We start from the raw sequence: 27,972 nt of genomic DNA on the forward strand, positions 1-27,972 counted from the left end.
GTATTCTTGGCTCCCTGGTCAAATATTAGTTGACCATATATGTGTGGGTTTATTTCTGGACTCCCTATTTTGTTCTGATGATGATCTATGTGCCTGTTTTTGTGCCAGTACCATACTATTTTGATTACTACAACATTTTAATATAGTTTGAAATCAGGAAGTGTGAGGCCTCCAGCTTTTTTCTTCTTTCTCAGGATTTCCTTGATTATTCATGGTCTTTTGTAGCTCCATACAGACTTTAGGACTTTTTTTCTATTTCTGTGAAAAATGCCAATGGAACATTAATAGGGATTGCATTGAATATATTAATGGCTTTGAGTAGCTATGGACATTTTAACAACAATTCTGATCCACGAACATGATATATCTTCACATTTATTTGTGTCTTCTTCAATGTCTTTCATTAAAGTTTCATAGTTTTCATGGTACAGATCTCTCATTTTTTGGTTAAATTTAGTCTTAATATTTTAATTTTTTGGTGCTATTGTGAATGGGATAGTTTTCTCTATTTCTTTTTCAGATGTTTCATTGTTGCTAATAGAAATGCAACTGATTTCTGTATGTTGATTTTATTTTCTGCAACTTTACTGAATTCATTGCTTAGTTGAAACATTTTTTTGTTGATCTTTAAGATTTTCTATATATAAGATTGTATCATTCTGCAAATAACAACAATGGTACTTCTCTATTTTAATTTTGAATGCTTTTATATCTTTGTCTTGCCTGATGGCTCTACCTAGGACTTCCAGGATTATGTTGAATAAGAGTGGTGAGAATAGACACCCTTGTCTTGTTCTTGATCTTAGAGGAGAGGCTTTCAACCTTTTGTCATTGGCTCTGATGTTAGCTGACTTCTGCTCCTGCTTAGGTGAATAATTCAAGAAGGTCTGAGGACTACAGGCTGGGAACACTAAAATGGGATTTTCAATTTCATTTGACAGCAGGTGGCCCCTTGAAAAATAGCAGCTCAAATGCAAGCTACCCCACTAAAGAGCCTCTAAGGTTTGGACCTGGGACAGATTTTGATGTGAAGCTACCTTAGATATTTATAACAAAAGAGGAGAAAATGTAGCTTGCTCTCTTCTATTTATAGTAGACATATCCACACTCACAAGAACACTCTCACAAGGACGCACTCAAAGATAGAGGGGGAGAAGAGAAAATCCTCAATACCCATGCTTGTCCACCAAGGCCTCCATAAGCCAGGGAGCAGCTAGCAGAGCAAGCTGTGGTGCTCAAGGTGGTGGCAGATTTTTGGCTCTAAGACTAGCAAATTGGCAGCAGTATTTGGGTGCCTGGGGCAACATATGCCAGAGGAGGGGGCAGACGTCATTGGTTTGGAGTAAAAAAGAATGAGGACATCTCACAGGGTGAATATCTACCTAACTTTCCCTCTCCTATAAACACACACAGTCAGAAAAAAAGCATGTTAACAAGAGGAAGACAAGTTCACAAATGTACTTAAAGCACGTCATCGACAGAACAGCACTCCCTCTGTTAAAGTGGATGGTGGCTTAGATCCACTGTAAATAAAATTAAACATTAATGTGACTTCACTTATTCCCCAAATTTTCATCTAGATATTAAATCTAATGTTTATTTTCCAGCCCCATTGCCACTGCCTTGGCTTAGATCCAGTCGTTATTCTTGAGGATGAATAGTTCCATAAAACCTTATCTGAGATCTAAACTTACAACGTCCAACTCTCAAATTCACCAGCTACAGGGCCATTAATATACTCTCCAGAACCCAAATCTAATCACATCACTCCTCTGGGTAGAATTCCTAAGTTGTTCTCCATTATGTAACACAAGTTTTAAATTTCCTTAAATATTATAAAAAACTTTTTACCGGGCGCCTGGGTGGCTCAGTTGGTTAAGCGACTGCCTTCGGCTCAGGTCATGATCCTAGAGTCCTGGGATCAAGTCCCACATCGGGCTCCCTGCTCAGCGGGGAGTCTGCTTCTCCCTCTGACCCTCCCCCCCCTCATGCTCTCTGTCTCTCATATTCTCTCTCTCAAATAGATAAATAAAATCTTTAAAAAAAAAACAACTTTTACCACCTACCCCCTCCCACCAATGTTATTATTATTTTTTTTTAACCACTGGCCCCTGTTTTCCCTTTAAATTGTGTGCAAATCCTGAAGGGGTCATGCACATGCCTATAGCATTGTGGATCTGTCCCTTCTGCTCAGAACGCCTTCCTCATCTCTGCCTTCAAATTCCGGCAAATCCTTTTGCTTCCCCAGCTACATTTCTTTAGGCAGAGCCCAAAATGTCATCCTGTCTGGTATCTAGCACCTAAGAACTGATTTTTCACTTTGTTTACATTCCTCCTTACAAAAGGGTTAGCTTCATGCTGGCAGAGGTTGAATCTTTTTCAGCTGTATAACCCTTCTTAGTAGAGTGTTCAGGTGAGTCGTAAACACACAATTTTTGTTCTTCATGAGCAATGTCTCATATTGCTCCTAACGCTTTTCAGAATTCAGTAAAGTAGAAGTAAAATGTTGGGTAGGGGTTCCTCATTGACTGATTTAGTCAACAAAGGTTTGTTGAGGGCTTACATCTTATGAGGCACTGTGTGAGGCTCAAGGGCTGACAAACAAATCTTAAAAATAAGCCTAGTTCTTGCCTTCAAATAATTGTGCTGCCAGGGAAGAAAATGCCTAAATCAAAAGATCCGAATCTAATTTATTGAGAAATATTAATATCTCAATAATTAACTTATTGAGAAAATAACTGGTACTGAAAGGAAAGAAAATAACTGGATTCTGAAAGGATTTCTAGTATATTACAGAATAATTTCTGAGAGGACAGTTGTTTATACTTCTTTAAAAATGTTTACATTTTTGGTCTTAAGAAAATCATAACAGTTGTTCATCAGGATTTGAAACCCATCATTCGGGAAAGGATTTAAACAGATTTGACATTTTCAAAAAAATATGATACAATATAGATGCAATGGAGGATACACACTTTGTAAAGAGAAAGGTACAGTTTTCTAATAATATTTAAATTTGTTAAGTCAATCCTCAAAAGCCAAAATGTTCGGCAGAGAAGGAATCCTCCTCTCAGAGTAGGAAAAATGCAGTATGATTGTTTTAGAATCCAAGGAAGGAAGCTCTGCTGCCTTTTCATGATACCAGAGTGGGGTAAGTTCTATTATTATAACAGCTCTCAACAGAGGGAATAAAGCCATAGGATTTACAAAGTAAAAGGGCCTCATCTGCAGAGATATTCAAAATGGATAATATACAATTTTTAAAAGATGAATCAATAAGGAAATTATTAATAGCTAGCCAAGAAAAAAAGCAGTATGACCTACTCCTGCCCTCAATCATACAGAGTTAAAAGTGAAGATTGGACAATAGGAAGAGCTGTAGAGGATTTACAAGATCAAATTAAGCAAATTTATATGGTCCTAAGAATAATTTGTAAATAATGAAATAATTTTCAGAACAACTTCTGCAGGATCAAAATCCAGAAAGGCCCCTGATAGCAGAGAGAGGGTAAAGTAAGTGATGTGATTCATGCCAAGGCAGACTCTCCATCTGGAGATGTAAGTCTCTGGCATGCAATCCCAAATGAGAGAAGAGTGGCTGGCTCTGATGGCTGGACAGTCTAACTCAGTAAGTTTTTATGCCTAGCTCGAATTTATTTTCGACACTATTGGAGAGCAGGCACTCTGTTGTATGGGAAATGTCATGATTTTCATTAAAGCAAAAAGAATTTTTTTGAAGTAAATAATGTCAAGTAATGAGTGTAGTACTACCTGATGATCTCGTTTTTTCCTGGATGGGGAAGAAGATAAATCCAAGATGTAACTGATAAACTGGGAATAAAATGAAAGGATAAAGAATCTATTTGTCCCTTTGGGTTTGAGGAAAGTTATAGTGGGAACACAAGTATGAGATTAAAGATTGAGATAATAAATTGTTGGCTCAGAATAAATGAACAGAGTTTTGCATTTCAGAGGAGGATATGTTGCCATAGGGGATAATAAGGCACAAAGTGCCCCCCATGAACTGTACTAAGCAAAACTATGAGTGGTTTGGTGAAGAATAGTGGAAGTCAAAGTCTTATACATTAAGGAGACCAAGGGAGTATAGAGCTGGATGCTGGGTGCATCATCTACATGGACTCGGGGCTGGAGAGTGTGACCTCAATCCAGGAGCTAACGTATGTGAATGAGGGGAGAAGAGATCAAGAGGCTGACAATGCTGGCAAAAGAGAGAGATCAATGATGATAAAGCCCTCAGAAGGGCCAGGTTTTACTAATGAATGGAAAAGTAGTCATCTGGGCCTAGGATGGGTGACAGGGAGAATGCTGGCACTACCTCCCAATTCCATGGTGACTGGAGAATGGGAATTAGTGTTCTCAATATGTGGTTTAATTTTGGTTTAAAAAAAAATACGAAGGTCCAAGCAGTGTAGACTCTGGGAATATAGGGCATTTTGTTCTCAGTGAAAAAGGGGTTTTAGAGAGCACATGGAAAGAATTGAGAAAAAATAAAACAAAAAGATGAGTTGGGTAAAGAATTGCCATGTGATTATTATTAATTCATTAATTCAAGCAGTATTTATCAAGTGACTTCTATATGCCAGTCATCATTCTAGGACCCAGAAATATAGCAGTAAACAACACAGAGAAGGTCTGTGGCATTAAGAATCTTAGATTCTTATTATTTATATGGAATTTTGGAGGAGATAGGCAGTTTATAGACTTCTTTTCTTCACTTGTCCCAAATTATTATAACCATATGAATACCAGTCAAATAAATAGAAAGAAAGAAAGAGAGAGAGAAAGAGAGGAAGGAAGGAAGGAAGGAAGCAAGGAAGCAAGGAAGGAAGGAGGAAAGGAAGAAAGGAAGAAAGGAAGAAAGGAAGAAAAAGAAAAGGAAAGAAAGAAAGAAAGAAAGAAAGAAAGAAAGAAAGAAAGAAAGAAAGAGAAAGAAAAAGAAAGAAAGGAAAGAAAGAAAGAAAGAAAGAAAGAAAGAAAGAAAGAAAGAAAGAAAGAAAGAAAGAAAGAAAGAAAGAAAGAAAAAGAAAGAAAGAAAGAAAGAAAGAGAAAGAAAAAGAAAGAAAGGAAGGAAGGAAGGAAGAAAGAAATGGTTTTGTTTTTAGGGAAAAAGCTGTCTAGAATAGCATAAATATGAAACCTAGATATTTGTATAGGAGAGGAAAACTAGTCACCAAACTAAAAGATATAATTGAAGAGAGGAGTAAACTAAATGAAGAAGGGAAATCTTTAAAAGGCTGGGGTGTGAAATTAGCACACATTGGGGAATTTTCTCAGACTAAATAATATCTATCTATCTCAGGTTTTTTTTAAAAGATTTATTTATTTATTTTAGAGTGAGAACATGAGGGGGAGGGGGGGAGACAGAGAAGGAGAGAACCCTCAGGCAGACTCCCTGTGGGGTGTGGAGCGGTGCTCAACCCAAGACCCTGAGATCATGACCTGAGCCGAAATCAAGAGCTGGCCTCTTAACCAACTGGGCCAACCAGGCGCCCCTATCTCAGTTTTATATATATGTTAGACATACACATACATACATGTGTATATGTGTTGGTAATAGTCTAAAATGACAATTTTTCCCATTCGTTAGTGAATATTCTGCATGACTAGACATGGCTTTGTAAGCAAGTTCTCCACTTCATCTACCTGTACCATAGAAGGAGAAGTCTTCAATCTGTGTCCCTGTGAAAGAAACATCACTTCTTTCTGGACATGATCTTTTATCACATCCGCAACAAATTAAGCTTCATGTTGCCATGAAATCCTGTTAAGGATTTCTCAGTCCCACAAATATTTTGTTTGTACCCTTCTCCCTTTGGAAATTATCAGGCTAACTCAAACAATGTATGAAAAGCAATGGATGGAATAGGTGGTTTGTTTCCAAAGATGACACAAGTACCACCTCCTCGGGTGTAAATCCCTAGTGACCTGCCATGCCCTTGACCTAAGAGTCTCAAAGCTGGGATTCCTTCCAAGTTGAGGCAGCAAGCTTAGCTAAGGCTTGGAATGGGAGCTGACACAGATCCAAAAGCCCACTGATAAACATAGATATTCTGAAAAGAAAATAAATGGCTTGTTTTGGGGGGATGTAAAATTATATTTTTTGGATATAAAAATGCATTTTTTCCCTTTTTACTTGAGCTTTGCTTTGTTCTCAAGTTAACCACTTGCCATGGTACACCTCAAGAGATAACAAGAACCCGAGGCACTGAGTCACCCCTATTGTCTGGGGCTGGTCTGAAAGAAGGTTCAGGAACTCTGTAGGGCAAGGTGGGCTGTAGGGGTAGGTCTGCTCATGCTTTGCTTCAGGGGAGGGGGAGGCTGGGGTAAGGACTACAGCTGGAGAGTGAGGAAGTAGTAAAAGCAGGGCAAGGCCAAAGAGGTTCTTCAAGAAACTTTCCTTGTTACCACTTCCCATTCATGGCAACTGGCCTAGATGAAAGCAGGGATGAGTTACCTCTCTTCAGGGCTGACTCCGGGAGCAGAAGGGGCCAAAGACCTAGTCTGTGATGATGGATTACTCAAAGCAAAACACCTTCACCCATGAAATAGCTAGTCTTGGGATTTCATTCTGAGAGTTTCTGCTCTGTCTTTAGAAACCATCCCATAATCAAATCACATTTCTCTAGGTGGAGTCAAGTATTTACCTTGCCCAGTTACTTTGGCTCCATTTTTGATACAAGTTAGAATAAACAGCAGTGAATAAAAATGGACTTCTAAATAAAAATCCTTGACAGTTGATTCTGTCATTTATCGGAATCATTTAGGAAATGAAAGGCAGAAAATATACATTTTAAAATTTATCACTAATTAAAAAGAGCCCTAAAAGTTTTATATACAATGACCAAGAAAAAAATTGCTTAATTATGGAAATACCATACTTATTTGTCTAATAATAACTTGAAAATCACAAGGTCATCATTTTCTCTAAATCCAAATAAGATACAATCTCTTGACTCTGATAAAAGTTCCAAAATTTAATGATGTGTATCAGTGGTTTAACATAATTTTTATGAAATATTTCTGTGTTAATCTTAACCATCCTTAGTTCAGTACCTGCTCTTAAAAACAACATTAAAAACATTTTATATCATGATTAACCCTGGTCATATAAACTTATTGGGAAAAAATATTTTGATCATTAAGTACCACACCAGAGGGCTTAATTTAATCCTTACCTGCAAAGATTTGACACTAGTTATGAGTGAATATCCAACGTCTCTAATCAACAGGATTTTTCATACAATAGAGAGGGCAGTGTTAATGTGATTATATAATTCTCAATACGGTTTTTACTTAAAAAGTACATAATGAGCATCCTTCACAGTAGTTGGTGTGTAATCCCATTGGATTTGATAAGAAATTTCTTCATGAACACACAGGAAATTAAGCATAAAGAACCTTAAATGTATAAGATAACTGTTAAACAAGTGACATGTTGTTACACACATGGGATACAACAATTATAGAAATACATTTTGGAAGAAAAAAACTTAAAAGATATTCTAACCCCAAAGCTTTTAAAGAAAATTTAAGAGAATAGAAATACGTGGCAAATGGGAGGGAGTGTTTTGCTCCCTCTTTAATTGCAGCAGTATTCTAGAAAACAATCCTCTTTGAATTTGGGGAGATAACACTGTTTTCCATGCCTTTGCTCTTTATTTTCTGAGGTACATAAAGTAGTAGAATAGACTTAAATTGACACTATTTTTTGTTTACATATTCTCTCTAAAAAATCAATTATTTTGCTTCATGCTATTTGAAAACTAATTGTACATAACCTAATGGAATTTACTTTTTTTGACTTGTAACTTGTAGAAAGTAGAAAATTGTCTGTTGTAAAATTAATTGGAATTGAAAAACTTTCTAAGTTGTAATGACTAACCAGACTTTTTTTTTGAATGCAGTTGATTACTATTATATCAGGCATGAGAAATTGTATTATTGTTATACAGATATTAAAACAATAATAGCCCTCCTCACAACTTGTGTCCATAAGCATGTTTGGGTGTTTGTCATTCTGATATTTCAGGTTTATGTATATTCAGACCACATTTTACAAGCATATTTATCTCTCTTTAATAAAACCATGCACACTGGGAGTTAAATTCAGTATCACTATGCCTAACACTTTTGCAATTAACTCATCAATGATTTGTAACAGTTATTTGATATCCAGGAAACACTCTAAGCCTTGGTACCTTTAAGTCATTTTCCTCAGAAACTAGGAGTCCTCTTTTGCCAAGATGAATGAATTCGAATATCAAAGTGTCCATGGGTTTGGAGAAATTCAGAAATAATGAAGTTCAAATGGATTCTCTATTTGTTAAAATGATCTCATCCTTACCGGTAACAAAATTGCAGCAACACTAGTGACATTTTACATTAAATCTTTGAAATATGGCAAAACAGAGAGATGTGTATTCTATGTAGAGCATAAAAGAGTTGCAACACATTCTTTCCATAAGAGGTCTCTCATTTGTGTTATTAGCACATAATGAGGCGTGCGGTTGACTCTTTGTTCTGTAAGATTGGCAGGTTTTGGAAAAAACTCTTTCTTGACCACTTGTCCTAGTAAGGTAACCATACTCCATCCAGACCTTTAGAAGGGTTCCAGAATTAACATGTTGAAAGCAATGCATAGAGTCTGCTATTCCGTTGCCACAGTTTCTTGTAGGTACTAGTGTTTATTTTCCTTCCAGGCAATGATCATTCTTAGAAACTGTCTGCTTCCACAAGATTTAGCCTTTAGTTAGTGTAAGTAAAATTGGAGATTTAAAACTTTTAGTTAGAGAAACTCAAGTCATCCAGGTATCCGTAAAGTACACAAGTGCTTTAAAACCAGTCTTCTTTCATACTGCACTGGTCATGTAGGGCAATTGGTTCATAAACCACTATCTCTTTGAATGAGATGACACTGAGTGATGTTCAACATTGATACTCAGCCTCTTCTTTCAGACTTCCAACCAGGTTGACAGGAGTGATGATGATGGTCCCTGTTGTAGATACCTGTGCAGTGAAATACTTAATTTTGCCTTGGCTAATTAGCAGGTGCCAGGTGGTATATTTGGAGTAGGGGTTCTCAAATTTTTAGGTGCTTCAGGATAACCTGTAGGATTTGTTAACACACAGAGTCCTGGGTGCCACCCCCAAAGTTTCTGATGCAGCAGATCTGAGATAGGGTGGAAATTTGCATGTCTAATAAGTTCTTAGGTGAGGCTGATGTGATGGTTCAGAAACCACATTTTGAGAATCACTGATTTAGAGCAAAGGCATCTTGACTTCTGAGTCTGTTCTTAACAGGCACTCGTACAATGGCTGCCTCTCTGAGCCTCTCTCTTTCTCTCTTTCCTTCTCTCTCCCTCTCTCTTGCACTCCCTCTCTCAATCTCTCTCCTTCTTAAATAATAAAGAACTAGATATATTACAGTCTGTATAATTAGCTTTTATTCTGAGATACTACTTAGGCATTAAGGCATATTATCAATATTACTTGAAGAATCCTCAAACTATTTAAAATCCTAGCTCCCATCACAATCTGAATATTACAACATTCCTTTCATGCGGCATAAATAAGAAAGTTCTCAAATGTACAAAGGGAAGGGAGGAGAGAGTTATAATGCTTTGCTTTTGATGTTATCTTTCTGATAATTAGCAATATCACTTCAATAAACCTTGTCTGGTAGGGTCATTTTTTTGCTTTGAGTAGGAAAAAAGCACAAGGTAGCCTCATGTTCTAAAATAGGAAAACAACTTGTGGACAATTTGCTTGTGTCTTCTTTCAGAAAGTGATGGGTTGGAAAATAGCAAGAAATGAATGAGATAGTTTCTATCATCTATAAAAATTTTTCTTAAATATTATTCTCCACATCTTTTCTTTCAATAAAAATAAGGATACTTGCTGCTGTCATGCAAGGAGAACAACTTTCATGAACATCTCTTATTTTGAATTCAATTTTCAAGTAAATATTTGAGTTAGAAGCATTTTGCAGGGAGACAAGTTTGAAATATTCAGTGCTTTGGATTGCAGCTCTCACATTTGTACAAAGTACGCCAGGTGGCTACTCCTTTGTATGTGAGTTAGGAGCCAGCACTTCCCTCCTAACCACCTGCAGGCCTAGGTGGAATTTGCTGACATCAGCCGTGTCACTGTAATGAATCAGAAACAAAACTTTTTCTGTTCGTGTCCCATGTTGGTTGCTTCACTGCTCCACCCACATTTGAATCTGTCCCCTAGAGTGGTTTGCTGTCCTGTAAACTCTATCGACATGTCTCCCTCAGTCATCTAGAGCTCTTTTGAAGGCACGTGTACATCCGCCCCTACCTCGTTCTCCAGCACCTAGCACAGTGGGTGCTTGTATTTGATAAATATTTATGAAATTCAAATAAATGCAAATATTTATATCACATCACCATGGCAGTAGTAACTCTCCCATATGGGACCCAGCTGTGATTTAGTAGTCTACTACTCCTTTTCTTTGTAAATTGCATTCTTAATGTAATCCAGCAAGGCTAACTACATCATTTTTATTGGTTAAAAGAATCCTGCCTTATTCTCAAATGTTGAAGTCTTTTCTTAGAGATGGAGATTGTTATGTATTTGTAGTTACTCCAAGATTGTTATGTTAATACAGTCTTACTGGCCATATGTTGAGATGAGAAATGTGAGCAACGGTAAGGTTACAAACCTGAGAAAATTGTGTTAAATGAATGGAAATTAAAGTTTAATAGTATATATTTTTAAATAGTTTTGAAAGATAGCTTTTGAGTTATTTAATATAATATGCTATTTTGTATATAAATATTCTTTCAGATGTCACATCATGACAGTCTTTTGTGATTTTTTTTAAAATTATGAGGTTAACTAACATGTCTGTTGTTAATTGAGTTAGTAATTGCTACTTCTTTTAGTAGACAAAAGAAAGTCATTGGATAACTCTTGGTAATTTTTTTGCAACCAATCTGAAGGTGAGAGAGTAAAATAACAATTAGAATTAAAAATATTCAAACATTTAATTGACACAAATCATAATACATGAAGCTAAAGGTGAAATAGCCTAAAATAAATTCAGTTGAAAGTCAAACTTCTAAAATTTTGTTTAAATCAAAAGTTGAGAAATTATTTTAAACTGACTTTTTTTATTTCCAAAGAGCAATAGAGTAGAAAGAAAGAAAGAAAGAAAGAAAGAAAGAAAGAAAGAAAGAAAGAAAGAAAGTCCACAAAGTAATTTTAGCTTCAGATCATTAGGATAATAAAGTTTGTGTGTACAGAGATTTTTAAAAAAGAATAGTTTTACTCAGATATCCCTGTCATATGAATGAAATTTCTACCAGCTTTGAAGTGGCCCTGTTCCATTGGCTGCTGGGAGTGTGCTTATGCTGGTGAGCACAACTTGCTCTGAGAGTTTTGATATGTTGTCAAAGTTGCTGATCTGGGTGGTCAGAGACTTCCGGCTCTCTGTGCTCGTTCGGCCCCGGGTAAGCCGGTCCTCCTGGCGATGGTGAACTCCAAGGCAACAGCAAGAAAATGCAGCTTTAAATTCCTCTCGAAACTTTCCTGGCAAACCAGGGAGAATGAAAGGAGAAAGAATTACACATAAATAGGGTTCAACAAATCATTTATAGGGTATAACCCAGTTGCTCCCTTGAGCCAAACTAACAATGAGGTGAAACATTTTGCAAAAAGGAGGAAATAGGAAGAGGAAATTGTGTTACTGGAAGCTTGGTAGACTCTTGAAACAATAAGGTATTTCCATAAAATAATGTAACTGCTTTTCATGTGTGATGTTTGGAATTTGTTTCATTCCTTTAGAGTCAAACCTTCTATATTTGTGATTGTGGGTTTTTATAGACAGCTGTAATGATAATGATCGTTAGTAGGCTGTCCAGAGATATTTAATAATTTCAAAAATGATGAAGCCTGTATTGTATATAGCCATGACTGTACAAAAATTATCCCTGCACTGGACTCTGAAGAAACTGGTCTACTGGCATGCTCAGTTCAACAGAGTATCTAGAAAAAACATCTTAAAATATATAGAAAATTTCTAAAGTTTCATAATCTGCATGAGGCAGAACAAAAAATGGAAGGAAAAATTACCCACTTTAGAAGTTATTACTTGCTCTTAAATCACTGACGTGAAATTGGAGAAGTATGAAAAATGAAACAGTCACCTTTTTAAGGATAAATGAACAGGATTGGGAATCATCATTTCTCTTCTCTGAGCCTCCATTACCAAAGTGGGTGATTGAGTGATTACATGAGAAGCGAATGTTCAAGGGCCTCTGACAATCGCTGGCACATCCCAAGTCTCCACAGGTTATCAGCCACCTTCCCTGCCTCACTCCACCCCACAATAGCACTTTGACTTGGTCCTGTGGCCTTGACTTCAAACACTTCTCCCTATAACCTTCTAGGAGGTTTGATCTGCTTAGTGCAAGCCTGAGGGCTTTAGTCATCTCTAACCCCAAGGCAATGGCTTCCTCATTGCTTTCCAAGCCACAGCTCCACATGGTCCCTTGACCCCTCAAACACATCACATGAGCAGTGAGTGGTATCCGGTGATCTCCGATCTAATGCCATCTTTAACCTGGAGACAGGGGTTGGATGTGGTGGGGGAAGGCAAGAAAACCCCACATATACACCACCTGAAAGGTGAAATAAAGCAGGTGTATATGTATATATATATATATATATATATATATATATATATATATATATATACACACACACACACACACACACACACACACTTGCTTTTATATATATATATATATATGGTATATATGGTATATACCATGATTGAGAAAAAAAACAATGGAAGTTGACTGGTCATTTGTCTTTTTTTCTTTTTTTTAAATAACCCATACAACCTACAAGGCCAAAGATGAAGTTGGAAAATACACATACTTTATTAAGTATGCAATAAAATGAACAGCTTATTCTTCCATATAAAATTATCATATATTTGGAGATAGCAATGAAATAGAAATAGCCAACCGGTTAGAGAAGAAGACAGTGTAAAGATGCAGCTAATTAAAACACAATTCTAAAGGTCAATCAGGCAAAATGTTTGTAAATAAAACAACTAGTTAAATGATTTTTACATTTACATTGGTTCCATAAACCGAGAAAGATTAAATCTGTTACAGATGTGCGTCTTTGTGTGTCATTTAGCTTGTGCGATATTTAGAAGTAGTATCATTTTTTGTGGTCAGTGAGAAATCTTGAGATAACCCCAAGAGATGTTACTCACAAGAGAAATGTAAATACAGAAAAATACCCAAAAGTGGTTTCCAATTCAATCTCAATGAGGCAATCTCAGTGTTGGCAAAGGAAATAATACAGCAAGTCTGTTTTATTTTCAGATAAAATTATTTTACATGTTGGTAAATCATATGTTTAATGTATGACAAGCAGGATTGTGTGTTCTTCAGTTCTCACAATTTTCACTTTCCTCCTACTCAACATTTCTTTTTAAATTTTATGGGAAAATGACTTAGATGGTTTTCTCTGATGAGTTAGGTACCATGTGATCCCTCTCATCAGGGCAAAACCTCAAGACGAATTAGATCCAGGGGAAAAAAATCTCATCATATAGCAATTAAGCTCTTTGCACATTTCAAGAGTGTTCAAAACCTTGTGGTCACTGATCCCTCACCCTGGCAAGGATTGGGGTTTACATGGAAGGAACAGTTGAAAACTCACCACTGAGAAAATTATAAATAATTGGGTTCGCAGCACTATTGGCATATACAAGCCAGTGTGAAAATGTAAACCAGGCATATACAGTCTCTCTGTCTTCTGTGTGGGTAAACATCCCAAATACTCTGTAGGAAAAACAAAACAAAACAAGAAACAATCACGGGAAATCCAATGTGATTTTGAAAAGTACCCTTCAAATAATGAAATTCATAGGTGAACACAGCCCTTGATGGAAGCTCCCTAACTAACCCCTGTCCTCCCCTGCAGCAGGCACTGGCTTATGGCACCACATTGGGTTTAGGAAAATGTCAGTACCTGAACAAAAGTTCCATGGCACGATTAGGAAATCAAAGGCCAAATCAAGCCAGAGAATGGTCTTTCTCTCCTGTAAACAACAAGTACAATCCTATTTCTGGTGAGTAAGAGTGCAGAAGTCGAATATATAGCTATGTCCTTTTCTCATTTTGTTTCTAAATACAACTGAACAAGTTTGTTACTATTCCACTTTGTGTGTTACTTAAAAAGAACTCCTAAACTGCAGTCTTTGAGTCCTTCTTCCTACCTACCTTTGTGCATTGATCGAAGTATCATATTTTTTCAACTACACTCTTCCCAGCCTTGTTGAAATTTGCCTTCTGGGACTTCATTACAGTTAGAGAGACTAGTTTTCAGTAGGCAAAATTCTGGTCACTTCTTAAGATTCATGAGTTTTAGTATTTTTATTTATGATGTTAAACTCTGAAAAATATTTCATTATTTTATCCTTAAACATCATTTTTAAGATTTGTTCCATACTCAGAAATATCCCATCTATCAAATTCAATCTGCTAGCCAATAGCAGGTAGCTTGTAACTAACCACCCAATAAATTTTATAGGTTGAAGATGATAATGCATTTCCTGCCAGAGGCTCCATCATTGACTGTGTAATTTGATTACACACGATGGTGCCCACAATAGAAATGCATTTCTGAAATAAAGTGACGCTCTGTGGAGTACTGGAGTTCTATAAAAATACGATATGGAGTGAAATAACATGGGCAAATGGAATTAATGGTATGTTCTGACCCTCTAGCATAATATATCTTTGAAATCCTAGACAAACCAGAACTGCTTTAAAGAAGCTGGGTTTAACTAGTCAGGCAAAAAATTGCTTCAAGGAAAAGGGTTTAGGAATGTATTGGTAAGAGAAAGAAAATACAAGCATAACCTATAAGGGCAAACAAAGAGATAAGCATTTGAAGAAAAGGAGTGTTTTTCTCAAGTTTTGTGGAAAAGAGCAGAATGCTCAAAAAATTGAGAATATTTTAACATAGACTTTCTTCTTGCCGTTTATTTTCCTTGGAAAGGGAGGTCTTTAAGTTAGAAAAAGAAGAGAAATATTATGGACAAGTAGATATTTGGAAATAGCTAAAGGACCAGTCCAAGTGCCGAGACGCAGGGAATCCCAATGAGCAGTCTTTCATTGCATTTAGACAAAGTACCATAAAAGTACAAAAAGTTAAAAAAAAATGAGAGAAAATCATTCAGTATCATAGCATGTTTATAAGGTTCTTAAGAGTAGAAAACAGCATCTAGCCAAAGATCGAATAAATTTGTATGGGATTTCTTCTGTCAAGGAAAATAAGACCGAAATCATGAAGAGCTATGGAGGGCAAAGTAGCTTTCAGTTTCTTGTGAGCCAGGATGTATCTCAAGGCCCCACGCTGCTGAATATCTCATTCTTTAAAGGCTGTGTCTGTACTAAATAATATTACTAAACAAAAGTTCATTTTCCGTTGGGAGAGTTATTAAGCAATCAAAAACAAGGGCCAAGAAGAATGAGGAATCTTTGCAGCCGGTTTTACCACCTTTTGCGTGTGTGACTCCAGCCAAAGCTGCCGCTCTCCAGAGTCTCCAGCTGTGAGGAATATGATACTGACTCTGAATCAGGGAAAAGTGAGAGGAGCAATCCTAGTTTAAGTTCGAAGCCTATTACAAACAAAATTACTATTACCTTGGGGCCAGTCTGTTTGCAACAGTTATGATAATTCCCAATAAAGTTGGCTGACTGTGAAGTTCATGTGTACCACAGCCCCTGCGTTGGCTGTTCTTGTTGGTCCATTGTTTTTAACTTAACAGTGTATCTGCAGCCTAAAAAATAACACACTTTCTCTCACTGAAAAGTTTCGTGCTAATTTTTATTAATAGTCACCCTGAGCTCTTGATTCAGTGACTTGAGGAAATGGCTTTTTTTTCTGTTTAAACATTCAAAACACAGTATGAGCCCTGATTCCATTTTTGTGTGTGTGCTCACAAATGCACTTTTAAGTATAATTAGAATGCTAACAAAACACCCCTCTTTTTATCCTTTAGATAGAATTCTGTCATAATTCCCTATGTATGAGAACAAAGTTTGTAAAACCCAATCTGTTCTGATCAAAAAAGAACTCCAAGTTGTAAATAAGGTTTTTTTGTTTGGTTTTGGTTTTGGTTTTGGTTTTTGGTTTTTGTTTTGTTTTGTTTTTTATTTTGTTTTTTGTTGTTGTTGTTTCTTTTCTTTTCTTTTTGCATTAGAACTTTTTCTGCATCTAAGGCTCAGCAATTAGCTTGAAGGGGTCAGGGGAACATCTGTTTTATGTCTGCCATTCAACAGAGAACTTCCATGGACAAGGCATGTAAAGTCTGAGCACTCTAAAAGGCTGTCCAACTTACCTGTTAGGAACAACAACACACTGAGTTATCTGGCCTGACACTATCTAGGCAAAGGGCTTAGATTTTTCTCTGGCTTAAGAAGAAAAAAAAACTTCTTCACTAAGAATTAAGAAATAACAGTCACTTTGTTTTCAAATAATAGAAGAACTTTACCTCTTGAGCACGTTGAGGATGCTAATTGGTAGATAGCAAATTGCAAACACCAAAAGCACAACCATTAGCATCCGGGCTGTTTTCCGTCTGGCTCGGATCTGCTTTATTTCAGCGGCCACAGCACTAATCCTGGACTTGGTCTGCTGTCCTGGCCCTCGAGGCTGTGAAGCAGGCTGCAGGGGCTTCCATTTTCTCTGAACTACAGATGATGTTCCAGGTATCTAAAGGGAGCAGAGACTATTTATCGCCACCTGACTCAGGGAAGTTCCACTTCCCTGTGGAGAAGTAACCAGAAGATACAGGAAGGAGAGTGTTTTGGATGCCTGTATCCAGAGGTACAGGCTTAAGAGCCTATTCCCCCAGAGTGTTTGCTGAGTTGAATATGTTCTTGAGTAATACAGTTGAGTATCAGATAGGAGTTTGGGTGGAAAACAAGTTGAAACATCCCATTTTTGTCAAGGTCTAAAGAGAGCTACAAATGGGAAAGATACCTCTTTAGAAACAGAGACGTTGTATATCCAGACAATGGAATATTATTCAGTGCCAAAGAGAAATGAGATATGAAGCCATGAAAAATGATAGGAAACTTAAATGCATATTACTAAGTAAAAGAAGCCAATCTGAAAAGGCTACATACCATAAAGTCTACAACTACATGACATCTTAGAAAAGGTAAAATCAGAGAGACAGTAGAAAGGCAGTGGTTGCCTGGGAGTGGTGGGGGGTGTGTTGGGGGGCTAGTGGGCAGAGCACAGAGGATTCTTGGGGCAATGAAAATACTCTGTATGGTACTGTAATGATGGATACATATCATTATACATTATATGATGAATTTTGGATATGTTCTCCAAATCCACGAATGTACAATATTAAGGGTGAACCGTTAGGTAAACTATGGACTTTGGATGATTCCATGTCAGTGTAGGTTCATCAGTTGTAACAAATGTATCACTTTGGTGAGGGATATGGATAATGGGGAGGCACTTCCTAAGTGGAGGTAGGGGGCATTTGGGAAACCTCTGTATCTTCCATTCAATCTTGCTGTGAACTTAAAACTGCTCTTAAAAACAAAACAAAACAAGCAAACTAACAACCAAAGCCAATTCTTAATTAAAAGGAGAGAGAAATAAAAACTGGCAAAGAAGAGATGTAAAAGGACAACAACCATATTATCTGATTGGGAATTCTTGTTCAGCTCAGATACCTCAGTATAAAGAGAGGGGAAAGGTAACAGGTAATGCAAAAGTAACTCGAAAGCATTTTTTTCATGCATCAATACTGCCATCTGCTGCCAGAGGGACAGATAGGACTTAACTACCTAGTGCTTTTTATTAGATTTTGTTTCTCAGGTTTGGCCAACGGAAACTGAGTGAAGGGGCACCTGGGTGGCTCAATCGGTTAAGTGTCTGCCTTCGGCTCAGTTCACGATCCCAGAGTCCTGGGATGGAGCCCCGCATCGGGCTCCGTGCTCAGTGGGAAGCCTGCTTCTCCCTCTCCCACTGCCCCTGCTTGTGTTCCCCCTCTCTCTGTCTCTCTCTCTCTCTCTCTGTCAAATAAATAAAAATCTTAAAAAAAAAAAGAAAAGAAAAAGAAAACTTGAGTGAAGAGAATAAAAAAATAAATAAAATATTCTCTGTTGCTTACTATTTACTGTTATGAAATTACTTGAAACCCATTTTGTGATCCAGTCTGGCCCTTAAAAATGCATACAAACAGGGGCGCCCAGTGTGGCTCCATGAGTTAAGCCTCTGCCTTCTGCTCAGGTCCTGATCTCTGAGTCCTGGGATCAAGCCCACCTCCCCCCACCAGGCTCCCTACTTAGTGGTGAGTCTGCTTCTCCCTCTCCCTCTGCCCGTCTCCCCACTCGTGCTCACATTCTCTTACTCTTTCTCTCTCTCAAATAAATAAATAAAATCTTTAAAACAAATTAAAAAAATAAAATGCATACAAACAGTGAGAATCCCTTGTGGTATTACATTAACATTTCAAATAGCTGGAATTTGTAACAACAGTTATACAACTTGTACTTTTCCATTTCTTTTCAAAGTTATTTGATAATAGCAGGGAGTCCTTCCAAGTGTAATATTTTCTTAATTATAAGCTCATGAAGATTGATAGAGTTTAGTGAGCAAAACAGTAAAATTCAGCACGCATAATTTTTTAAGAGGAAAATGTGCCAACAAGCACACCATAGCCGTTTGTTGGTTCTAAGTAAGACTCCGTGGTCTTCTATGTTCTGTTAAGATTATTCAATTGTTTTTATCTCTGTGCTGCTAGCCAGGACAGACCCATGTGTTCCTGTGCTCTCTCAGAATGCACGTTGGACGGATGCTGTGCTTTATACATCACAAGACCCAGGTGTGTTTAAGATAATCTTTGCAAGAAGAGTTTTACTTTGATTTCTACACAAATTAATATGGAGTTCCTTTTAGCCATAACTATTCTCTTTCAAAAAGAAACAAATGAAGTTAATGAAAACCTGCCCTTACATAGACAAACGTTTGATAAACTGTCTTCTGGCTCTCTCTGTTTTTTGTTTTTTTTTTTTTAATATTTTATTTATTCACTTGAGACACAGAGATACAGAGAGGGAGAGAGAGAGCATGAGCAGGGGGAGAGGCAGAGGGAGAGGGAGAAGCAGGCTCCCCACTGAGCCAGGAGCCCGATGTGGTGCTCGATTCCAGGACCCTGGGATCATGACCTGAGCCGAAGGCAGACGCTTAACCATCTGAGCCACCCAGGTGCCCCTCTCTATGTTCTTTTATGTAGCCTGAACTTTTCACATAAGTGGTGGTCCTATAAATTTTCTTATATATATTACTGATTGGGGGTGGGGAGGACACTGAGGATCCTTCCTCCTCTGTGAGTCTCTTTTTAAATAGTCATTTATAAAATAACTGAGGAGAAACCACAATGGATGTTGGAAAGTTCCAGAAAAACTGTAGCATGAGTAACCCTATAAATGTCTGCTACATGATCTTGAGCTGTTTTCTAAATGATCTCTCAGAGATCATTTAAACTTTAGAAATTCTATTATTGACATTGAGAAAGGTTAAATAAAATATCCATGTCTATATCTAACAAGTCAGAATTGGCACTAAGGTCTGTCTAACTGCAAAGCTCATCTTTTCCCATTCTGAAATAAGGTTTCCATTTATAAACTTCAACACAATGTGTTATGGAAGACAGTAAATTTTTAAATATGTGCCTAGTTAGATGAAATAATAATCATACAAAAGGGCATTGAGAAATCCAGCCTGGGACGCTGTCCATGTAGGAAGGTCTTCCCCTGCCATCTCAGGAAGGGCTCAACAATCCAGCTGTGTAAAGCATGTGTGTGCATATGCGTACACGCACACACACACACACACACACACAGTCCACTTTTATTCCACTATTGTAAATAAACTTTAAAATCATCTTTGATATGAAAATACATCTTGGAAGAGTTATTACCACCATTATGAATTGGAAATATCATGTAAATGATGGACCTTGAAACCTGCCCTTTCTTAAGCCATATTTGTGACTAGGATTAATTTATAAGAAAAAGGAAACATGCTGCATACATTAAAAAAGAATACAGGATATTATGAATAATGAATAAATTTGCAAACTTAAGTGAGATGGATAAATAACCTTGAAAAACAAAGATTACCAAAATTGGCACCATGATTCCAAACAAAAACTCCAGGTCCAGATAGGTTCATTAATGAATTCAATCAAATGGTAAAAAATAAATAATATAGATCTTATGTAGACTCTTTCTGAAATTCAAAGAAACAATAATACTTTCCAAATAATTTTATAATACTACAGATACCCTAATAATCAAAGACATGGCAACAAAAGAGAACAATTGACTAAATATCTCTCATGAATAGAGATGAATAATTCCTTAAAATATGTTATCAAATCATACTTAGCAATATACAAAAAGGATAATAAAATTCACTAAACAAATCAATTAGATTTATTCCAGCAACGCAGTGTTGATTTAACATTCAAAAGTTAATCAATGCAATTTATATTAACAGAATAAGAGACAAAAATATGACCATCTCAATAAATAAAGGAAACGCATTTGAAAAATTCAACACTTTTTCATGATAAAAATTTCAGTAAATTAGTAAACTAGTAAGATGAGGAAACTTTATCCACCTGGTAAAAGGCATCTATAAAAAAGCCTTCAGCTATCATCCTACCTAATGGGAAAATATGAACACTTTCCTTTAAGACTGAGAATAAAACAATGAAGTCTTTTCTCAGTGCTTCTACTCAACATTATACTGTATGTCTTAGCTGGTAAAAGAAAACAAGAAAAATAGATAAAAGGTATATAGATTGATTTTATTGAGGAGCCATATTGCTTACAAAGTAAATCCTAAGGAATTTCCAAAACTCTACTAGAATACCTGAATTTAACAATATGCAGGACCCCAAATCAATAAACAATCCCTTGTATTTCTGTGATAAAATGATTTACAACATATATTTCATGGTTCAGATGACCAAAATATATTTCCCAGATATATTTGGTCTTCATCTACAGTTCCTGAAAATGCTTCAGAGCCGTAAAAGGTGAAATGGGTGTCTTATTAATGAAGGTAACTTAAGGTCAGGAACTAGTTGCCAGGAGGACCAACTATTAAAAGATGGTAAATTTCAGTCCCACCCCCTGACCTCTGGGAAGGAGAAAGGAGCTGGAGCTGAATCAACCAATGGCCAATGACTTAGTCAATCATGATGACATAATGAAGCCTCTATAAAAACCCAAAAGGACAATGGGTTTCAGAGAGTCTCCAAGTTGGTGAACATATGGGTAAATGGCATACCAGGAGAGGACATGGAAGCTCCTTGCCCTGTGTATCTCTTTAACTGGCTGTTAATTCATAACCTTTAACATATCCTTTAATAAATTCATATCATCGGATTTTGGGATTTACAGTAAAGTCATATACATATACAAAAACCACATATATATATATATGTATATGTGTGTATATGGGATTGTGTATATATCAGAAAAAAGAAGAGGACCAGTCTGATAAATACAATTTGGGAAATCACCTCATTAAAAAAACACTTGGAAAATATATCACCAAAAATAATTCTGTGCAGTTATGAAGGAACCTAGTAAAAAGTCACTTAACAGCCAGGGAAGGGATTATAAATATTCAAAGTGAAGAGAAGCAGAAAGACAATTAGGAGGGCTATAGTATTATGTAAACAGTGAAACCATGAACAACATTATTCAATGCTGGCAAATGATCAAGGAAAAAATCCTTAGGGAAACATTTTTTGGAAATCATTGATGACTTCAAGTGGGAGCTGTTCCAGTGTAATGATAGGATTTGAATAAGAATAAAGTGGGCTGAGAAATCAGTGAGGGTGGGAGGTGGTAAGGAAAGGAGCCAACAAATGGAAATACCATGAATTTTAGCTAGGAAGAGGTGGAAGAGCATAGAGTTAAGTTAGTAACTGGAAGAGTCTGAGAGTTAGGGTGATGTTTTCTCTTAGTACTTAAAAATGCCTGCTCCAGGAGGACAGGTCTTCTTTATCTTTCTTCCATTCTTTAGCTCATTACCTATTTTATCATAATAGAGTATAACTGATACTTGGTAGGTGCTATCTCATATGAAACAATAATCTCTACCTTTCTCTTTCTGTCTGGCAGGAACAATGGGACTTTTTCTTATTCCTTATACTATCATTTGAGAATGACTGAGCTCCAAGACCCAGTGACTTTTTTTCCATTTAACTCTATGACTTCTTGAATTTTTTTTTTTTAACCCTAGCAAGACTTTTTAGAATTTAGATGAGCATGCTAAATCTGAATGATGAGGATCATAACTATTCTATCTGTCCCATCTCTTGACTTCATTTTCAAAATAGAAAGCTCTAGTTTCAGGTTCTACAGACAACCCGTATGGACTACAACTTGCTGTCCATGATTCTCTCACCCAACTCCCAAACTCAAGGCTCCTGTCCTTTGTCCATCCCCAGATGTATTGTCTCTCAACATTACTCCGTCACACAATTAGCTCTTCTTTGTAGAAACTGGCTTCTCCTTTCCTTCCTGGAATCCAACAAATAAATGGTTTTTACTGACTAGGTCCTCTCATGCATCTGTATTTCTATGGACCTTAAAATCTTTAGTCGCAACCTTTGGATAGTTCCCATTATATATTCTCATTGCATCAACATGTTGAATTGTGTCTAACCTTTTGTCCTTCCCCCGAGTTTGAGCAGAACAATTTCCTAAAAGAATTGCCTCCATCTTTAATTTTTTTCTTATTTTAAAAACCCATTATTTTTTGGGGCGCCTGGGTGGCTCAGTCGTTAAGCGCCTGCCTTCGGCTCAGGTCATGGTCCCAGGGTCCTGGGATCGAGCCCCGCATCGGGCTCCCTGCTCCGCGGGAAGCCTGCTTCTCCCTCTCCCACTCCCCCTGCTTGTGTTCCCTCTCTCGCTGTGTCTCTCTCTGTCAAATAAATAAATAAAATCTTTAAAAAAAAATTATTTTTTGTTCTTTTTAAAAAAAACATTTATTGAGATGAATTTATATGCTATAAATTCACCTTTTAAGGGATACAGTTAAGTAGGTTTTAGTGTATGAACAAAGTTGTGCAATTATCATACTATCACTAATTCCAGAATATTTTCATCACCTGGAAATGAAACTCCAAACCTATTATCAGTCACTTCCCATCGCCCTATCCTACTACCCTCTGCAACTACAAATCTTTCTGGCTCTATAAATTTGCCTATTCTCTACATTTCATGTGAACAGAATCATAAAAAATATGTGGTCTTTTGTGTCTGGCTATTTTCGCTTAACAATAATTTCGAGATTCATCCATGTTGTAGTATGTATAAATATTTCATTACTTTTTATAGCTAAAAAAATATTCCATTGTACACAAAAACCACATCCATTCATCCATTAACAGACATTTGGTTTATTTCCACTTTTTGGCTACCATGTATAATGCTGCTATGAACAATAATGTATAAGTTTTTATGTGGACATATTTTCAATTCTCTTGGTTATATACTTAAGGATTAAACTGGTAGGTCACATGGTAATCCTTTAAGATTTTGAGGAAGGGCCAAACCATTTTCCAAAGTAGCTGCATCATTTTCTACCTTTACATTTTTCCATTTTCCATTTTCCGTTTCCAATGAGAGTACTAATTTCTCCACATTCTCACCAATAATTATCTTTTTAAAAAAAATTATTTCAGCCATCCTGTTGAGTGTGAAAAGGTATCTCACTGTAGTTTTGATTTCTCTTTTCCTAATAATTACATCTTTTCATGTGCATATTGGCCATTTGTGTATCTTCTTTGGAGAAATGTTTATTCAAATCTTTGCTGCTTTTAATGGGTTATTTCTTTTTATTGTTGAATCAGAAGAGTTCTTTATATATTTTGGATATAAGTCTTTTATCATATATCTAATTTGCAAATGTTTTCTCTCATTCTGTGAATTGCCTTTTCACTTTCCTCGTGGTATACTTTGAAGTACAAATGTTTTTATTTCTTCTTTTTTAAATATTTTATTTATTTATTTGAAAGAGAGAGAGGGAGAGAGAGCACAGAGGGAGAGGGAGGAGCAGACTCCCCGCTGAGCAGGGAGCCCAATGCAGGGCTGGATCCCAGGAGCCTGAGATCATGACCTGAGCTGAAGGCAGCCAGTTAACTGACTGAGCCACCCAGGCACCCCAAATGTTTTTATTTCAATAGCATGCAATTTATCTATTTAAAAAAATTTTTTTTGCTTGTGGTTTTGGTGTCATTAAAACCATTAGCCTAAACCAAGGTCATAATGATGTCTGACCACAGACATAAAATGAATGTGTTTTCTTCTAAGAGTTTCATAGCACAGAGGGCCTCTGACTTACAATGGTTGACCTATGATTTTTTGAATTTATGATGGTACAAAAGTAATATACATCCAGAAATTGTACTTTGAATTTTGAATTTTGATCTCTTCCCAGGCTAGTTACTGTGGTATGATACTCTCTCATGATTCTGTGCAGTGGCAGTGAGCTTCAGCTCCCCATCAGCCATGAATTCATGAAAGTAAACAATTGATAAATTTACAACCATTCTGTTTTTTACTTTCAGTACAGTACTTAATAAATTACATAAGATGCTCAATACTTTATTATAAGGTAGGTTTTATGTTAGATGATTTTGCCCAAATGTAGGCTAATTTAAGTGTTCTGAGCACATTAAAGTGGTTTAGGCTAAGCTATGATGTTCTATACAGGTTAGTGTATTAAATGCATTTTCGACTTACGTTATTTTCAATTTATGATGAGTTTATTGGGATGTAATGTTACTGTAAGTTGAAGAAGATCTGTATTAGTTCTTATCTTTAAGTCTAAAATCTATTCTGAGTTAAGTATTATATGTGGTGTAAGGTGACATCCAATTCCATTCTTTTGAGTATGTAGAGCTGTCCCAGCCCCATTTGATGATAAGACTATGATTTTCCCTGTTGAATTGTGATGAGAGTCTTGTCAAAAATCAATTAACTATAAATATAAGGGTTTATTTCCAGACTTTGAATTCTATTTCATCGATCTATAGGACTGTCTGTTTGCAAATACTATACCATCTTGATTACTCTAGTTTTATAATAAGTTTTGACATTGAGAAGTGAGTTTTCCAACTTTGTTCATCTTTTTGAAGATCATTTTGGCCATTCCTGATCCCTTGCATATTTATATTGATTTATTACTGTTTGCCAATTTGTTCAAAAACAAACAAAGACAGCTGGGTGTTTGATAAGGATTGTGATGAATCCATAGATCAACTTGAGGAATTTTTCTATCTTAACAATATTAAGTCTTCCAATCCATGAACATGAAATGTCATTTCATTTATGTAGTCCTTCTTTAATTTTTAAATGATACTATGTAATTGTATATGTTAGGTATTTCTTCTATTAGACTTATTGCTAAATGTTTTACTCTTTTTAGAGCTATTTTAAATGGAATTGTTTTGTTAATTCCATTTTTTGGATTGTTCTTTGCTAGTTTATAGAAATGAAATTAATTTTTGTTGATCTATTATTTTCAAAACTGGCTGAACTTGCTCTTAATTTTTTTGCATGTGGATTCTTTAGGATTTTCTATATACAGTATCATGTAATCTGCAAATAGAGTTAGTTTACTTCTTACTTTTCATTCTTGATGCATTTTGTTATTATTCTTAATATTATTTCTTGAATAACTGACTTGGATAGAATCTAGTACTATTCAATATTAAATAGAACTGATAAGATCAAACATCCCTATCTTGTTCCTGACCCTGGGAGGGGAATATTCAGTCTTTCACTATTAAATATGATGTTAGCTGTGGGGTTTTGTAGACCTTATTATCAAATTGAAGAAATCTCTTTTATTTCTATTTGGTTAAGTGCTTTTATCTTGAAAGGGTGTTGTATTTTGTCAAAAGCTTTTGCTGCATTTATTGAGATGATCATGTCATGTGGATTTTGTCTTTTATCTGCTAATGTATTACTCTGCTTCATTTTCATATGTTAAACCCACATTGCCTTGCTGAGCTAAAGCACACTTGGTCATCATGTATAACCTTTTTTTACATATTGGGTTTGGTTTGCTAGTATTTTGTTGAGTATACTACTCTATATTCGTAAGTATATTAGTTTATAGTTTTCTTGTGGTATCTTTGTCTAGTTTTTTTTCTTTAAATGTTTATTGTTATGTTAATCACCATGCATTACATCATTAGTTTTTGATGTAGTGTTCCATGATTCACTGGTTGTGCATAACACCCAGGGCTCCACGCAGAACGTGCCCTCTTTAATACCCATCACCAGGCTAACCCATCTCCCCACCCCCCTCCCCTCTAGAATCCTCAGTTTGTTTTTCAGAGTCCATCCTCTCCCATGGTTCATCTCCCCCTCCAATTTCCCCCCCTTCATTTTTCCCCTCCTGCTATCTTTTTTTTTTCTTAACATATATTGCATTATTTGTTTCAGAGGTACAGATCTGTGATTCAACAGTCTTGCACAATTCACAGTGCTTACCATAGCACATACCCTTTGTCTAGTTTTAATAGTAGTGTAATTCTGGCCTTATGGAATGAGGTAGGGAGTGTTTCATCCTCTCCTGTTTTTTCAAAGAGTTTGTGAAGGTTTGGTGTTAATTATCCTTTAAACATTTGGTGGAATTCAACAGTGAAGCCACCTGGGTTTTTCTGTGGGAAATTTCTTTATTATTAATTTAACCTCTTTACTTGTAATAGGTCTATTCAGATTTTCTAATTCTCCTTTAGACAGTTTCAGTAGTTTGTGTCTATGAATTTGTCCATTTTATCATGCTATCTAATTTGTTGGCATACAATTGTTCATAGTATTCTATTTTATTTTATTATGTTAATCACCATACATTACATCATTAGTTTTTGATGTAGTGTTCCATGATTCATTGTTTGTGTATAACACCCAGTGCTCCATTCAGTACGTGCCCTCTTTAACAGTATTCTCTTACTCTTTCTATTTCTGTAACATCTGTGATAATGTCCCTCTTTTACTTCTGATTTTAGTGATCTGAATCTTTTCTCTTTTCTCTTGTAATTATCTCTTATCTTTTCAAAGAACCAATTTTCAGTTTCATTGACTTTTATCTACTCATTTTTTTAAAGATTTATTTATTTATTTTAGAGAGAACATGCACAAGACTGCAGAGGAGGGGCGAGAGGGAGAGAAGCAGACTCCCCACTGAGCTTGGAGCCTGATATGGGGCTCAATCCCATAAGCCTGAGATCATGACCCGAGCCAAAACCCAGAGTTAATTGCTTAACCACGTGAGCCACCCAGGTGCCCCACCAAAATTTTAAGTAATTTCTACACCCACCATGGGATTCAAACTCACAACCACAAGATCAAGAGTTGTGTGCTCCACTGAATGAGCCAGCCAGCTGCCCTGACAGTCACGGTTTTGGTAAAATTTCCTTTAATATTACTACAGCTACCTCAGCTTTCTTTTGTTAGTGTTTGCATAGTAAACATTTTTCCCCACTATTTTACATTTAACCTATTTCTGTCTTTGAATATAAGATGTGTCTTTTGAAGATAGCATAGAGTTGTATCATTTTATGTTTGTTCGTTTGATCTATTCTCCCAATCTCTGGAGTGTTTTATTCATTTACATTTAGTTACTGAATTTAATTATTTAATTACTAATTTAATTATTGAAAAGGAATAATTTACATCTGTCATTTTGCTTTGTTTGTATATATATATATATAGTCTATTTTGTTCCTCTTTTCCTCCATTGCTGCTTTATTTTGTGTTAAATAAGTATTTTCTAGGATACCATTTTAATGCTCTTTTTTTTTTCCTTTCACTATAGTTTTCTGAGTTATTT

At 36.2% G+C, this 27,972-nt stretch overlaps 1 protein-coding gene across 1 annotated transcript in view; it reads right to left on the bottom strand.

Moving 5' to 3' along the window:
• Window positions 1–8,972: 8,972 nt before the first annotated feature.
• Window positions 8,973–27,972, bottom strand: part of HCRTR2 (hypocretin receptor 2) — a 117,118-nt gene continuing 98,118 nt past the window's right edge. The window contains exons 5-8 of the mRNA XM_028097808.2: window positions 16,568–16,788; window positions 13,726–13,847; window positions 11,349–11,574; window positions 8,973–9,027 (exon numbers count right to left, since the gene is read on the bottom strand). Coding sequence (XP_027953609.1) covers window positions 8,973–9,027; window positions 11,349–11,574; window positions 13,726–13,847; window positions 16,568–16,788 — 624 coding nt within the window. The remainder of the gene's footprint in view (window positions 9,028–11,348; window positions 11,575–13,725; window positions 13,848–16,567; window positions 16,789–27,972) is intronic.

The sequence above is a fragment of the Eumetopias jubatus genome, unplaced genomic scaffold, assembly GCF_037043125.1.
Source record: "Eumetopias jubatus isolate StellerSeaLion01/CBP00866 unplaced genomic scaffold, mEumJub1_p1.0 scaffold_6, whole genome shotgun sequence".
Taxonomy (NCBI): Eukaryota; Metazoa; Chordata; class Mammalia; order Carnivora; family Otariidae; genus Eumetopias; species Eumetopias jubatus.